General features: G+C 44.6%; 1 protein-coding gene across 1 annotated transcript in view; it reads right to left on the bottom strand.

Moving 5' to 3' along the window:
• LOC126462780 (cyclin-dependent kinase-like 1) overlaps window positions 1–16,443 on the bottom strand; it is a 275,437-nt gene that overhangs the window by 30,944 nt on the left and 228,050 nt on the right. Inside the window, exon 6 of the mRNA XM_050096102.1 lies at window positions 9,019–9,304. Within this exon, the coding sequence (XP_049952059.1) occupies window positions 9,019–9,304 (286 nt within the window). The remainder of the gene's footprint in view (window positions 1–9,018; window positions 9,305–16,443) is intronic.

The raw sequence follows: 16,443 nt of genomic DNA, 5'->3' as shown, positions 1-16,443 counted from the left end.
TGTTAAATTTGAGATAAGTTACCAATACACAAGGATAAGCAATCGGGATTTTGATACATTATCATCAATATTACCAGAGTTATATCAATAGACAGACCTAAAACGCAACGCCCATCGAAAATAAAACGTCACAAGCTATAAATTAAAACAGATATTAAATATTGTTTTCTAATGGTGATTAACCTCATTCAAATGTTTTTGAAGATCTTTCATAGTCCTCACTTCTTCCACAGACTATGATAGTGAGAGGCGGTAAATCCTCCACCATTACAGACATACGCACCCTAGTGTTGTTACCAGATTTGTAGAATATGGCGAAGTACAAGCATTGATACTACACCTCTGTGGCGTTAACGATATCATCCTCGGTTTGTATCCAACACAGTTACGTTGAAAAAATCTGACTACGTCAAGAAAATGGGACTAAATTTTTCATCATGCATTCACGTCGCCCCCACTCCCCTCCCTTTTCCTCCATTTCACAAGATACGTAATAGTCGATATATGCACGGTACTGTACGATATAATCGCAACTGTATAGTAATAGTATTCATTTTTATTTGAAATTACACTATCGATTACATTTGTACCTCGGGTAGTCTTAACCTTCGCATTCTTCATGCCTCCAAATTTTATACTGTGTTGTAGAGAGCATTAAGCACCTTTGGCGATAACGTAGTTAATTATAAACGAAATGTAAGCAGCAACCATTGGACAATTTCTTCTACCTGCACCCGAGACCTTTACTGACGTCATCAGATCCAGCCTTTACGCCTTCTACATGTATGGAGTGCCATCAATTAACTGCAAAATTCCTATTTTTATAGTAATGAGATCGTAAGTACTATTACAAGTTAAGAGCATGGCGTTCCTACTGAAGTATTTCTGAGAACGTGATAACATCACAGTTTCGGACAGAGTATGACAAAAATCTGCCATCGTGACACATTATTCATTGCGCCTACGAGATATTCTAGAGAACAGAGATCACACAACATGTCAACGAACAAAGTCCTGAAAACAGCATGCTCATCCATTGACATCGCAATAGAAAAAAAGTTGCGGATAATATGTTTTCATTCCCAAAGACATGTAAATGACAAGAGGGTCGTGTGGCAGCAAATTAGAAATCAAAGGTCCATCGCATGTGTAATGGTCCACTGGAAAAACTACATTTCAATGCTAAAATGAGATCTTCATCAAATGTGATGTTTTCGAGCATCTTCCCTCGCATCCTGACCTGGAACCCACAGTCTGTCTCCGTGCACTGCTGAGAAGCAAATGTTGAAGCACGATTGTTTGGAGACGATACTGGATACTGAGCCGTGCTGCGGAGATTGATAACTCGCACCACTCTCATGCATTCCACACGTGTTACTCCGGAGAGAGTTGGGCGCAAGGAAACCTGCTGTCGACTAAGTGAAGATGTTCCGGCGAGAAATCTTAACTTGGAAAAGGAGTGTTGTTATCGTTGTGGCTTGGCAGGACATTATGCTCATTAATACCGCGCTGATCGGAAGAAATCGGTAAGCAGCTGACGCCTATAAGATGGTAGGGCGCCAATCTTCGCACGTCTTACTCAAAGCTTATAGTGAAGTGAGGGCAGAACTAATTAACAATCTCCCCTTTGTGCGTTCCCCGTTAACCACGAAACAGTCAGTCCTTGTTATATTCGGAGGGTACTGTTTCTTTATTAAATTACGATGTGTATCTAAGAATCGGAAAGGAAAGGAATACGTAAGGAACTCTGAACAGGAGAAGGGGCAGGATGATAGGACATCTGTTAATACATCAGGGAATAACTTCCATGGTACTAGAGGGAGCTGTCAATGGCAAAAACTGTGGAAGAAGACAGAGATTGGAATACATCAAGCAAATAATTGAGGACTTAGGTTGCAAGTGCTACTCTGAGGTGAAGAGGTTGACACAGGAGTGAAATTCGTGGCGGTACCATCAAACCAGTCAGAAGACTGAGGATTCAAAAGTAAGTGCGTAATTTTTGTAACTTTTAAACCACTACTAAGGTTTGAGCAACAGTTAACGGTAGATGTCATCCTTATTTAGTTTATCGTCATTTATAGAACTCGCGATTTTTCTTAGCCTCTGAACTTTGTCGCAGCGAAAGGTTCGAGTACTAATCTGCTGCTGAGTTGTGATTGTTTTCAGAAGTCTGGGTCAATCTTGAATTACGCTGGTAGGCAGTTTTATTTTCAGTTCTGTCAGCTGTAAAACTTTAGTTTCATGAGGATTCGGTATTACCAGGTATGTGTAGTGTAGTTACGAATTCAGAGGGAATTGGGATTGCTCGTTGATCGGTGGGTGAGATGCAGAATTGCTCCGTGTGTTGCGAGAATCACGATGAGTTAAATGATAAGTCGGAGTTGACCACGAAGATAACGTACGTAGTCGTCTGATACGGCTATCGTCTTAAGATTAAATCCTTCTAAGATATTACGTCGACTTCTGGAGAATATGGAACATACTGCTCCGTTAAATCAGCTGGCCAAGAAGGGCGAGCCATTTCAATGGACGACACTCAAAAGCTGCTTTCGACACCTTGAAGAAGCCACTGAGTAACGCCCCTGTGTTAGCGGCCCCGCACTTACAGCGGCTATTTATTGTCCAAACTGACGCTCCCAACTCTTGCGTTGCGACCGTATTGTTGCACTAGGAAGTGGAGTTTAAGATTAAAAGTTGGTTCCGGCACTGGTCAATTACTACCATGAGAGTGTAGGTGGGGACACCTGGGAGCCTTTAAAACCGTCCATAAGATCAAAGAGGTTATCACAGGTCCGTCCCCATATTATCAGAAGGTTGACAGGTTAGTTTCAGGTTTGCAAAATCATCAAACCCAATTCCAATGGTCTTGGAGTGGGGCTTTTCCAGTCTGCCTGTGCCGAACTTCCCATGGACCAACTATTCATTGATTAAGTTGTACCGTTGTCCCGCACCCAGTGGCGGAGAGCACATGTGTATTTTTGTAACTGTGGACGCCTTTTCGCGTTTTATTTGGTTAATGCCCAGTGCTGTGAGTACTGCACAAGTCATCATTCGGCATTTGACAAAAGATTTTTTTTCTATGTTTTGACCTCGCAAGGTACCAATTAGTGATAACAATCCGGCGTTTGTCTCAAAAGAGTTCTGCAAATTCCGTTTTGAACCCAGCATAAGTCATACCACCACCACGCCGTATTATCCTCAGCTGTCCTTCGCTAAAAGTTAACCACAACATAAAGGGTAACTTGATTATTTTCCATGCCAACGCCCAGATCAAACGGGATCACTTCTCGCCCTGACTAAAAGTCACATTCAGCACAGCGAATCACGAAGTGCATTGCCCTAATATTTTCTTATACCTTAAATTCACCATTGTCCAATCTCTGGTCGATCAGTGATTTGATGCCAGGAGAGGTTATCCCAGGAGCTGTTCGGGACAACTGGAGAAGGGTGAAGTTAAGTACAGAGCGTGCCCATCGGAGAAAAAATCGATGCAGGCGCCCGGGGGAATTTCAAGGTTGGGGACATCGTGTTGATTAGGGATTTCGAGGGTCTGCTCAGTGTCCAGCATGTTGTTGCCTCGCTCTGTCGGTCCAGCCGTACCGTGTGCTCATCCCTGCCGCTCTCCTGGTCGAGAAGAAGTCGACTGGATGGAACCACCGAGTGCATCTGAGTCAGGTTGATGCTGGTGATTCTAGTTAATAGTAATCACAGTTACACTTTGTAAACCCCACGCAGGAGGTTGAGTTTACGGGTGAGAGGGAGGGATGGGGGTGGGAGGCGGCGTAGGAGTGAGGATCAATATCGAGTGCCACGCTCCTTGATTCCACAGATCTTACACCCGAGAGCACTGGCCGCTACGGGACGCGCAGAGGACTCTTAACGTGACTGCAGACCGCGGATGTGGTCAGTCTGGACCAGGGCATGTGTACTTGAAGAGCGTAACCGAGCAAGCAATGTTTCCGTCTGCGACAGTGGACACGCAGTTTGGGTCGGTGTCGGAGCACGGTCCATCACACCGGCGCCCCGGATTACGTCGCATTAACAATGCCCGTCATTCGAAGAGCGGAGACTAGGCCGTGTGAAGAGCAGCCCACAGAGGATGGAACCACCGGTCGCGTGAGAACGGTACACACCTACGCGAGTGTGCTACCACAGGGAAGGCCCTCGCCAAAAGGCTATAGTGGGTGAGCTCGTTTCTGAACAGATTTAATACCCTGGTTGCTCGGCTAAATAGTGCGAACTGGATTGAAATGAGCACGAACAGCCCTCTACTTTGGTGGGGATATTGTATAATATTTAGCTGGGGCTCTACGTTCTGGCTGATTAGTCCTCTGGTAAATTGAAATGTCCAGGAATTCAGTGCCTTCATCAGCGGAACAGCTCAATCTCTCATGGCGTACATTTACTGAAAAATTTCATTCGTGTTCTCTGTATTTAATGAGTCTTTTTATGTTCAAAAATCCAATGTTTTGATCAGCAGTACAGCTTAGTCTCTTGTGTTGTACATTTACTGTAGTGTCTCATTCTCGTTCTCTGTAATTAATAATTTTAAGGGGTTATTTAAATCTTGATCGCGTGTCAAATATTAACAGCATTTTCTAAAGTAATTATTTCCCTTTTAAGTACGCTTTGATTATCGCTGAGTAAATTTTCTGCATTAAGAAATTTATGCATATTGGGCTCTATCTCGAACATTTTACTGAACTGTTACTGTGCTTTCATTGAACTGGAACGGTGAGGGCCGTTACCTTGTCAACTCATTATAGCATGATCTTTTTGAAGGGGTTTGTATGTTATTCTATGTTGTTAGTTTAAAACCCAGGGTGCCTTTTGATTGGTGGGCAACACATCTTTCTCAATTGCTTCGACTTTAAGCAATGAGGATTGTTCGCTATATTTTCAGTTGTATGTGTTTTTGAGATATTTTGTATATGTATTTCAAGATATGGCGGGGTTTGCATTACTCAACCAATGTGTGTGCCGTTGCGTTAAGGCTAGTGAGTGATGCCGGAGTTCGAGTCCCGTCTCCCATTGTGTTGCTGGTGAAGCGCGTCGATTGTAGCTCATCAAGCCATCTGATTTGCTTACTGTACAGTTGTAACTCTTACATTATTTATTAATGCATCGCAGCACCTTAGGGCTTAATAAATTGAATTTTGTTACGAACGACGCTCAATTTCCCTTTTCCAGGCCCTTCCAATCCCCAACAAACCACCAACGGCTGGCCCTTTATCAGATACAGCTCGTTGTCTGATCTCTGACGTTTTCAGGAAAATCTGAAAAACAACCGCCACGTCAGAGAGGGACGGACTGCCCGTCTTGTACCCAACTTCAGGTGGCATATTTCAGCAGGACAATTCTCGGTTACAAGGAGCTAGGCATGTACAGGGCTTCATCCAAGAAATTCATATACGACTGATTCCCTGATCTATGTGTTCACTTCCAATATCGCTCTTTAAACAACTGTGGGAATTGGTAAATCGCAAACTTTTCGTTATGTCTTTTCATTACTCTTAATTCTTTATAGACTAATACACAAAACATGTGTACGAAGTTTCCCCGTAAACATATTCGGACACTTAAAGCAAGGACGTTTACAGGCCTTACTTGGAGGCTTCACGTCATACAAATTTTTCAAAGTCGTATATCATACAATGTCTGATTTTAAAAAAAACTATGCAATCTAGAATTGGCTGTTATATGCCACGAGAAATGGATCCGTCAGTATAAAAGAAGGCGGGGAACATATTTGTTGCCAGTAGAGATGCAATAGCATCATAATTAGGTCTATCAGGAGAGCTCTCTGATGACTTTCATTAGTAATCAAAACATCATCGGTCTCTAGTTCAAAACCCGGCACTGCTTAAATTTCGAATAAAAATCATCTGCACGGGCGGCCTTGCAAAGAGGGTGGAGGAGCGGACAGAGGTTCAGAGCACTTTCTTTTCTGAATAGACGAGTGTAGGATAACATCAAATCAGCAGAAAAATGGTATAATATTGGTAGGATTCGTTGTGAATAACAAAGTGTGACAGAGAGTGTGTCACTGTGAACAGTACAGTGATAGGGCTGTTCTCATCAGAATCAACGGCAAACCAACACCGACGACGATAGTTCATGTATACATGCCGCCGTCGCCAACTGAAGATGAGGATCTAGAGAAACTATATGATGATATTGAATGGGTAACTCAGTATGTAAAGGGAAATGAAACCGTAATAAACATGGCGAACTGGAAACCTGTTGTAGGCGAAGGAGTAGAATAAATGGTTATGGGAGACTATTGGCTTGGTACCAGTAATAAAATTCTGTAGTAAATTTCAGCTAGTAATAGTGAACACTCTATTAAAATATCACAAGGGGAGGAGATATATTTGGAAAAGGCTGGGAGATACGGTAAGATTTAAGTTAGATTACACCATGGTCAGGCAGAGATTCCAAAATCATATACTAGACTGTAAGGTATACCCAAGAGCAAATACAGATACAGTTCACAATTTAATAGTGATGAAGAGTAGACTGAAGTTTAAAAGACAAGTCAGGAAGAATCAGCCCGCAAAGAAATGAGATACGGAAGTTACTAAGGAGTGAAGAGATACACCTTAAATTCTCTATGATTATAGATATTGCGGTAAGGAATATCTCAGTAGGCGGCTCTGTTAAAGAGAAATGGACATCTTTAAATAGGGCGAAATATGAAAGAAAAAGCTACAAAAAAAAAAAAAAGCAACTGCGTAGAAAACATGTAACATACAGATACTTCAGTTGGTCGACGGAAGAATGAAGTACAAAAATGTTCAGGGAATACAGAAATACAAGTCGTTTAAGAATAAAATAAAATAAAAACTAACTGCAGGAATCTAAGGCGAAATGGCTGCAAGAAAAGTGTGTATAAATCGAAAAAGAAATGATTGTCAGCGCATATAAAAGTCAAAACAATGTTCGGTGAAATTAAAAACAAGGCTAATAACATTAAAAATGCAATGGGAACTCCACTGTAAAAATACAGGGGTGGGAGCGGATAGGTAGGAAAAGTACACTGAAGGGTTCTATGAGAATGAAGACTTGTTTGATGTGATGGAAGGAGACACAGGAGTCGATGTAGAAGAGATAGAGAATAGAGTATTAGAATCAGAATTTAAAAGAGTTTTGGAGGACTTAGTATCAATTAAAGCTGAAGAGATGGATAATATTCCATCAGAAGTCCTAAAATCGTTGGGTGAAGTGACATCAAACAACTACTCACAATGGCGTGTAGAATGTCTGAGTCCGGCGATATCCATGTGACTCGCGGAAAAATATCGTCTTCGCAACTCCGAAGACTGCAAGAGAAGACAAGTGCGAGAATTTTCGCACAATCAGATTAACAGCTCATGCATGAATGGAAAAGAAAATTGAGTATGTGTTCGACGGCGACCAGTTGACTTGAGGAAAGGTAAAGACGCCAGAGAGGCAATTATGACCTTGCGGCTGGTAACGGAAGCAACAAGACACTTTCATAGGATCTGTAAATGCCGAAAAAGCTTTCGACAATGTAAAATAATGCAGGATGTTCGAAATCCTAAGGAATATATGGGTAAGCTATAGGGAGAGACGGGTAATACATTACATGTAAAGCCGGCCGCTGGTGGCCGAGCGGTTCTGGCGCTACAGTCTGTGGAACCGCGCGACCGCTACGGTCGCAGGTTCGAATCCTGCCTCGGGCATGAATGTGTGTGTTGTCCTTAGGTTCGTTAGGTTTAAGTAGTTCTAAGTTCTAGGGGACGTATGAGCTCAGCAGTTGAGTCCCATAGTGCTCAGAGCCATTTGAACCGTAACATGTAAAAGAGCCAAGAGCGAGTAATAAGTGGAAGACCAAGGACGAAGTTCTCCCATTAAAGAGGCTGTAAAGGAAGTAGTCTTCTGCCCTACAATTCAATCTACAGGATGAGTCACTAACGATTCCCACCTAGAATAGCTCCGAAAGTATGGTAGTAGCTGAAACGTTTGTGGGACAAATGTTGCTTGGGACAACTGGGGCCATAATAGGACGTTGGTTTTTCGTTGCCAGGTCGGGTCGCGTCAGAGATATAAAGGTCAACTTTGTTTTTTTTTTTTTATGGGATGCTATAGTTTGGTACTTATTTTCTGATAGCGGCTATCGAGACGAATCCAAGGGTGAGTAACAGTAAAGTCTTTGAAGGTCAACGAAGGTCAAAAAAGTGGCATGAACGTCCATTTACAGAAGGTCTTGATGCAATAATTTACCAACTGCCGTGTGTATTGTAGAAACTTATTTTATTTTATGAGCTTCTATGTGCTACCAGTTTCGGCGTTACATTGATACCATCTTCAGGCCCCACTCGTTATAGTCGTAAAATCGCTATACACGGAAGGAGCCATATAACTGGATCCGTGAATCAAATCGCTATGCAACAGCTCTTGGTGGCCAGGCAACACAGACTGACAGTGTGTGTTGCCTGGCCACCAAGAGCTGTTGCAGGACGATTTGATTCACGGGTTCAGTTATATGGCTCCTTCCGTATATAGCGATTTTACGACTATGACGAGTGGGGCCTGAAGATGGCATCAATGTAACGCCGAAACTGGTAGCACATAGAAGTTCATAAAATAAAATAAGTTTCTGCAATACACACGGCTGTTGGTAAATTATTACTTCAAGAAGTTCATGCCAGCCGTCATCCCACGATTCATAATGGACCAACGAAGATATACAGAAGGCGTTCGAGGTGATGACCATTGGTATCAATGCAGTGCTGCAATCTTCTTATCATGGACTGAAATGACAAATATATAGGTAACAGTCACGTTTCATTGCATCAGCGTACGTTTCGCAGTACCAAGACGTGGTTAAATTAAAAAAAAACTATGGAATACATAAGAAATGATCGTAAGAGCAGGCCTGCATTCTGTAGCAGTGTTCTGAGTTAGCTGAAGAGAACCGCCAAAGGTAAGAAATGTAGCGTGCGTGTGAATCTGGCACGATGGTACTTGTGAGAAGGCGCTCGGCGTACTCACTAGTGAGCCTCGCGAAGCCGAAGTCGCAGAGCTTGAGGACGCCCGAGGCGGTGAGCAGGATGTTCTCGGGCTTGATGTCGCGGTGGATGGCGCCCTGGGCGTGGCAGTAGGCGACGGCGGTGAGCAGCTGGAAGGAGAGCTGGCGAGACTCCGCCTCGGACAGGCCCTGCGGGTGGCGCTCCAGCTCGGCCAGCAGCGTGCGCTCGCAGAACTCGAACACCAGATGCAGCCGGCGCTTGCGCCGGAACACCTCCACCAGGTTCACCAGGTTCGGGTGCTTCAGGCTCTGCGCACACCACCCCAAACTCGCTCAGTTCACTCCCACCTCTTACCTGCTACTCCCCGACGCCTTCAGGGAAGATACTCGGCTCAGTTCTCTCCCATTTGCTACCTCATAGTCCCGAAAACCACAACCAACTTCACTTCCTCATATATTACTGATTGTAAAATATCTGTTTCAGGAACATTTGAAGCTTAGTTCTGAAAACTCTATTCATTTAATTAAAAGTTAGGTGCCCAAGTCGTATATCAATGTGATTAAGACTGTGTAGAAATCATAACAGTGAATTTATTTAAGTTTTAAAAGTAATATATAGGATGTTCCGGTATCCCCCTCACAAACATGTACACTACTGGCCATTAAAATTGCTACACCAAGAAGAATTGCACATGATAAACGAGTATTCATTGGACAAATATATTACACTAGAACTCACATGTAATTACATTTTCACGCAACTTGGGTGCATAGATCTTGAGAAATCAGTACCCAGAACAACCACCTCTGGCCGTAATAACGGCATCGATACGCCTGGGCATTGAGTCAAACAGAGCTCGGATGGCGTGTACAGGTACAGCTGCCCATGCAGCTTCAATAAGATACCACTGTTCATCAAGAGTAGTGACTGGCGTATTGTGACGAGCCAGTTGCTCGGCCACCATTGACCAGACGTTTTCAGTTGGTGAGAGATCTAGACAATGTGCTGCCCAGGGCAGCAGCCGAACATTTTCTGTATCCAGAAAGGCCCGTACAGGACCTGCAACATGCGGTCATGCATTATCCTGCTGAAATGTAGGGTTTCGCAGGGATCGAATGAAGGGTAGAGCAACGGGTCGTAACACATCTGAAATGTAACGTCTACTGTTCAAAGTGCTGTCATTGCGAACAAGAGGTCACCGAGACGTGTAACCAATGGCACTTCATGCCATCACGCCGGGTAATACGCCAGTATGGCGATGACGAATACACGCTTCCAATGTACGTTCACCGCGATGTCGCCAAACACGGATGCGACCATCATGATGCTGTAAACAGAACCTGGATTCTTCCGAAAAAATGATGTTTTGCCATTCGTGCACCCAGGACCGTCGTTGAGTACACCATCGCAGGCGCTCCTGTCTGTGATGCAGCGTCAATGGTAACCGCAGCCATGGTCTCCCAGCTGATAGTCCATGCTGCTGCAAACGTCGTCGAACTGTTCGTGCAGATGGTTGTTGTCTTCCAAACGTCCCCATCTGGTGACTCAGGGATCAAGATGTGGCTGCACGATCCGTTACAGCCATGCGGATAAAATGCCTGTCATCACGACTGCTAGTGACACGAGGCCGTCGGGATCCAGCACGGCGTTCCGTATTACCCTCCTGAACCCACCGATTACATATTCTGCTAATAGTCATTGGATCTCGACCAATGCAAGCAGCAATGTCGCGATACGATAAACCGCAATCGCGATAGGCTACAATCCAACCTTTATCAAAGCCGGAAAAGTGATGGTACGCATTTCTCCTCCTTACACGAGGCATCACAACAACGTTTCACCAGGCAACGCCGGTCAAGTGGTGTTTGTGTAAGAGAAATCGGTTGGCAACTTTCCTCATGTCAGCACGTTGTAGGTGTCGCCATCGGCGCCAACCTTGTGTGAATGCTCTGAAAAGCTAATCATTTGCATATCACAGCATCTTCTTCCCGTCGGTTAAATTTCGCGTTTGTAGCACGTCATCTTCGTGGTGTAGCAATTTTAATTTCCAGTAGTGTACTACTGATTGTAAAATATCTGTTTCAGGAACATCTGAAGCTTAGTTCTGAAAACTCTGCTCATTTAACCAAAAGGTAGCTGCCCAGGTTGTATATAAATGTGATTAAGACTGTGTAGAAATCGTAACAGTGAATTTATTTAAGTTTGAAAGGTAATATATAGGATGTTCCGGTATCCCCCTTACAAACATATAGGATTTATAGAGGGGAGTGACTACATATTTTTCATAAGAATGCATGTTCGGAAACGTAACATTACTGTTCTATGACTGTTTAAATTCAGATGCGTAACGCGTCTATGTCTGCTGAGGGAAAGAGAAATGTCTCACTAAGGTAGACAGAATGACGTGTACTACGTCAGACGGTCACTTGACGTCTGCCTTGCTGCAAGACCTAATAAATGTTTGTGCGTCACCGATGTTGTGAATGTTTTCGGAATACTCAGGCATGCTGCTTGTGTATGGTGAAGCTCGAGGTAACGGAGGAGCTGCAAGGAAGCTGTATCACAAACATTTTCCGCAATGTCGCAGGCAATCGCACAAACTTTTTGCACAAATTACTCCCGATTTTGAAGCAGATGTACTGCATCGTGTTCAAAAGAATCCCTCAACGAGTACTGGAACAATTGCGCGTGCAATCGGTTTTAGTCACGGTATCGTCTGGGACGTTCTGCGTGAGCAACATTACATCACTGCCACTTACAAATGGTACACGCTGTGGATCTACCCGATTTTCACAACGTATTACCTACTGCACATAATTCCTACACCACTGCATCGATAGATCCCTGTTTCCACGGCGAGTTATGTTCACAGATGAACGTAAGTTCACTAGGGACTGTGTTCTGAATTTGCGAAATAGCCATTTCTGCGCAGACGAAAACCGCCCTGCCACGCATGTTCAGAGATTTCAGCTTCAGTTTGATATTCACGTTTGGGCAGGAATTCCGGACGGTCATGTGATTGGACCATACTTCCTTCCACGCAAGCTAACTTGTCCCGCATAATTGATCTTCCTACAAAACGGACTCGTTCTTGGAAACAGTGTTATGAATGTCCGTCAGAAAAGGTGATTTCAGCGTTATGATGCACCTCATCACTTCTCACGTGCAGTTGGGAGACATATCAACAGACCATATGGTGCAAAGTGGATGGGTCGTGGTGGTCCAACTGTGACTGCCGCGACCGCCGAATTTAATTCGTACGCAAATCTTAACCAGAACGTCCTTCGTAAGTACAACGTCTGTAACCACGGTGGTGGTCACCATACCGAGCCGCTGTTGTAATGCACCAGTACCGTTCTGTACGTACAATATTCTGGGTCTCTCCCTTTTTTTAATAATGTAAACAATTAATGTGTAACTGTTAACACAAAAAAATGAGCTTAAGTGATAAATTGAGTTTTCGTCCATATTTCCTTTCGAACTGTTACGTAATAATTATATTGTGTCATTCCTAATTTAGTTCCTCAAACATAAATGTATGAGATAAACGCTTGAATCCACACTGTCGTAGAACGGAAACGGTGCGTTTCCGGACATGGTTTCCTGTTCAAAATCTTATGTACGCACTCCCCTCCACAAGTCTAGAAGCTTGCAACGGCAGTTTACGAACACCCCTTACATCTTTTATACGTCTATCATATTCAGTTACAAGCCTATCTTAAGCAGTCTGCAAAGAAATAAACTTAATACTGTGCACTCTGTGCACAACTTTTACGACATCCGCTAAGTCACTGAACTATAGGAAATGATTTACTATTCCTTACCGGTGTGGAAGATAGTATGTAGCGTCGCAGTGTATGACATAGTTTTCATAACAACACATCTAACATATCATAATTCATGGAAACCGCATATATTTCTACCTTTAAGTGCTCGGTAATAAGCTTCATACTGTTCCTCAAGTACAACAATTTGAGTAATATTCGTAACTACAAATACGTGTCAATAGACAATACAAATTTTGAAAATCTGTTCAACATGTTATCAATGGTGGAATAGCGTCCATCTATCATAAGACGCATGACAATGACTGGTCTTGTAAAAGTCTCTCCACGATCCGTAGAAGAATGATAACGTGTCTCTTGAAGTGATGTCTCAGTGTCTGATCGTCGCGTTCATCTATGTACAGCTCAGATGAAGCCACAGGTCTCAGCTGTTTGAAATAAACTGGTGGTTCCCTGCGTGCATGAGATTTCGTGTGAGGAAGACACCACCGATGGTGATCCTACTGTCAGTGGGGTATTTGAAGCTGAACGGCGTAGAGAAGCTAATAGATTTTAGAGGGAGTCGCAGGAAGCCGACAGAGAAAACTTCAACTCCACACCGTGCCTACAGCGAAAGGAGGAGAGGTGCGGAGGGACGATGTCAGCTGTCTCCCTCATTCAACGATAAGCTGTGTAAATGTAATGTTTTATGTAAATCGTTATTTAAACAAATCAAAAAATGGAGCAAGCTCTGCAGTATTGCAGAAAGATCAAGAGTAGCCGTCTTCAACAACTGTGTGCACTTGATCTTTCGCCGATTTTCGTCGTATTTACCTTTATTTTCGAGCTACTTTTCGAAATATACCTCTGAAACAATTCATACTACAATATCAAAGATTAGTTAGGTATCCCAGAACAGGAACCGACAAAAACGAATATTGTTTAATAATAAACGATTGCTATTCTATATCAAAGTGTTACATTTAAATGAATCTTATTGCATAACCCTATGCTTGCGATTGCGGAGAATAATTCTAACTTGTGTTCATCTTCTTGAGCTCTACCTCTTATACACTCCTGGAAATGGAAAAAAGAACAAATTGACACCGGTGTGTCAGACCCGCCATACTTGCTCCGGACACTGCGAGAGGGCTGTACAAGCAATGATCACACGCACGGCACAGCGGACACACCAGGAACCGCGGTGTTGGCCGTCGAATGGCGCTAGCTGCGCAGCATTTGTGCACCGCCGCCGTCAGTGTCAGCCAGTTTGCCGTGGCATACGGAGCTCCATCGCAGTCTTTAACACTGGTAGCATGCCGCGACAGCGTGGACGTGAACCGCATGTGCAATTGACGGACTTTGAGCGAGGGCGTATAGTGGGCATGCGGGAGGCCGGGAGAACGTACCGCCGAATTGCTCAACACGTGGGGCGTGAGGTCTCCACAGTACATCGATGTTGTCGCCAGTGGTCGGCGGAAGGTGCACGTGCCCGTCGACCTGGGACCGGACCGCAGCGACGCACGGATGCACGCCAAGACCGTAGGATACTACGCAGTGCCGTAGGGGACCGCACCGCCACTTCCCAGCAAATTAGGGACACTGTTGCTCCTGGGGTATCGGCGAGGACCATTCGCAACCGTCTCCATGAAGCTGGGCTACGGTCCCGCACACCGTTAGGCCGTCTTCCGCTCACGCCCCAACATCGTGCAGCCCGTCTCCAGTGGTGTCGCGACAGGCGTGAATGGAGGGACGAATGGAGACGTGTCGTCTTCAACGATGAGAGTCGCTTCTGCCTTGGTGCCAATGATGGTCGTATGCGTGTTTGGCGCCGTGCAGGTGAGCGCCACAATCAGGACTGCATACGACCGAGGCACACAGGGCCAACACCCGGCATCATGGTGTGGGGAGCGATCTCCTACACTGGCCGTACACCACTGGTGATCGTCAAGGGGACACTGAATAGTGCACGGTACATCCAAACCGTCATCGAACCCATAGTTCTACCATTCCTAGACCGGCAAGGGAACTTGCTGTTCCAACAGGAGAATGCACGTCCGCATGTATCCCGTGCCACCCAACGTGCTCTGGAAGGTGTAAGTCAACTACCCTGGCCAGCAAGATCTCCGGATCTGTCCCCCATTGAGCATGTTTGGGACTGGATGAAGCGTCGTCTCACGCGGTCTACACGTCCAGCACGAACGCTGGTCCAACTGAGGCGCCAGGTGGAAATGGCATGGCAAGCCATTCCACAGGACTACATCCAGCATCTCTACGATCGTCTCCATGGGAGAATAGCAGCCTGCATTGCTGCGAAAGGTGGATATACACTGTACTAGTGCCGACATTGTGCATGCTCTGTTGCCTGTGTCTATGTGCCTGTGGTTCTGTCAGTGTGATCATGTGATGTATCTGACCCCAGGAATGTGTCAATAAAGTTTCCCCTTCCTGGGACAGTGAATTCACGGTGTTCTTATTTCAATTTCCAGGAGTGTACATTGTAGTGAGATGCTGACTCAGCTGTTTCACATGGGTCAAGAGGACAAAAAACTTCAATAGAATGGCGCAAGTGTCATACAGCTGTGTGTATGTATGTGTGTGTGTGTGTGTGTGTGTGTGTGTGTGTGTGTGTGTGTGTGTGAGTGAGTGAGTGAGTGAGACAGAGAGCTTTTTTAGATTAAGTGTAAACTCAGGTAGGCTGCTGGTGACGGTACAGTTACAAATAGTCATCGTCACGCATAGCCAAGTCTCGACATCACGCAGTGTCTATTGCCTCTAATTACGGGATCAAACCAGCATGTCCCTGACTTTTGACGATCGTCGACTTCGCTGTTATAGTGAACATTCCCATTTCTCAGTAACACTAGTAGTTTTGTGGTGAACTTCTGTCTGTTTTGGCAGCAGTTTAAATTGACTTTTCTTGAAAAAAATACTGTGTCATTTAAATGGTGTATGTTCTCAGGTAAAATAACAGTATCTGTGTCATGCTCGCACGAAAATAGCTGCCTTAAGTGTTTTTGTATGTACTGATAGACAGCTCTAAATTTACCAACAGCGTTGGTATAAACTGCGTATTGCTTTCTGTCGCGTTCTTCGGCCGACGTTCATCTAATGATTTGACTGACATTTCGCCAGCACGAGTGACTGGCATTGTCAATGCTTCACCCTCCATTGCCGGTGGTGAACTGGAGCCGCGCTCGCGGTCGCAGGCTATATGTACCTGGCGCGCCAACGTCCAAGGGCTTCTCCGCGGTCATTTCCGGTGCGGTTCTGCTCTTGCTACCTGTGACGGTCGTTCGCTGCAGTACAGGAAGCCAGGATCTTTTTACCTTAAGGCTTTCCTCTTTCTTGCTGAAACTGTTCGCGTGTTTTTGTATTTCTACGGCTTCTCTGAAGAAGCGCGTGTGATAGTGCTTCTCTACAGCCAGAACTTCCATGTCGGCGAATTTTATTGCGTGGTCAGTCTCACTCAGTGCGTGCTCTGCCACGACCGATTTCCCCACCTGCCCCAACCTGCAATGTCGCTTATGTTCTTTGATCCTGGTGTTGACTGATCGTCAAGTCATTCCGACATAAACTTTTCCGCATGTGCATTGTATACAGTATATTCCTGACATTGCAAGTGGGTCCCTTTTCTCCTTTGCCGATCTAAGACACTCTTTTATCTTCCTTGTCAGTTTGAA

This window comes from Schistocerca serialis, chromosome 1 (genome assembly GCF_023864345.2).
Source record: "Schistocerca serialis cubense isolate TAMUIC-IGC-003099 chromosome 1, iqSchSeri2.2, whole genome shotgun sequence".
Taxonomy (NCBI): Eukaryota; Metazoa; Arthropoda; class Insecta; order Orthoptera; family Acrididae; genus Schistocerca; species Schistocerca serialis.
This window is presented reverse-complemented; position numbering and strand designations above follow the sequence as displayed.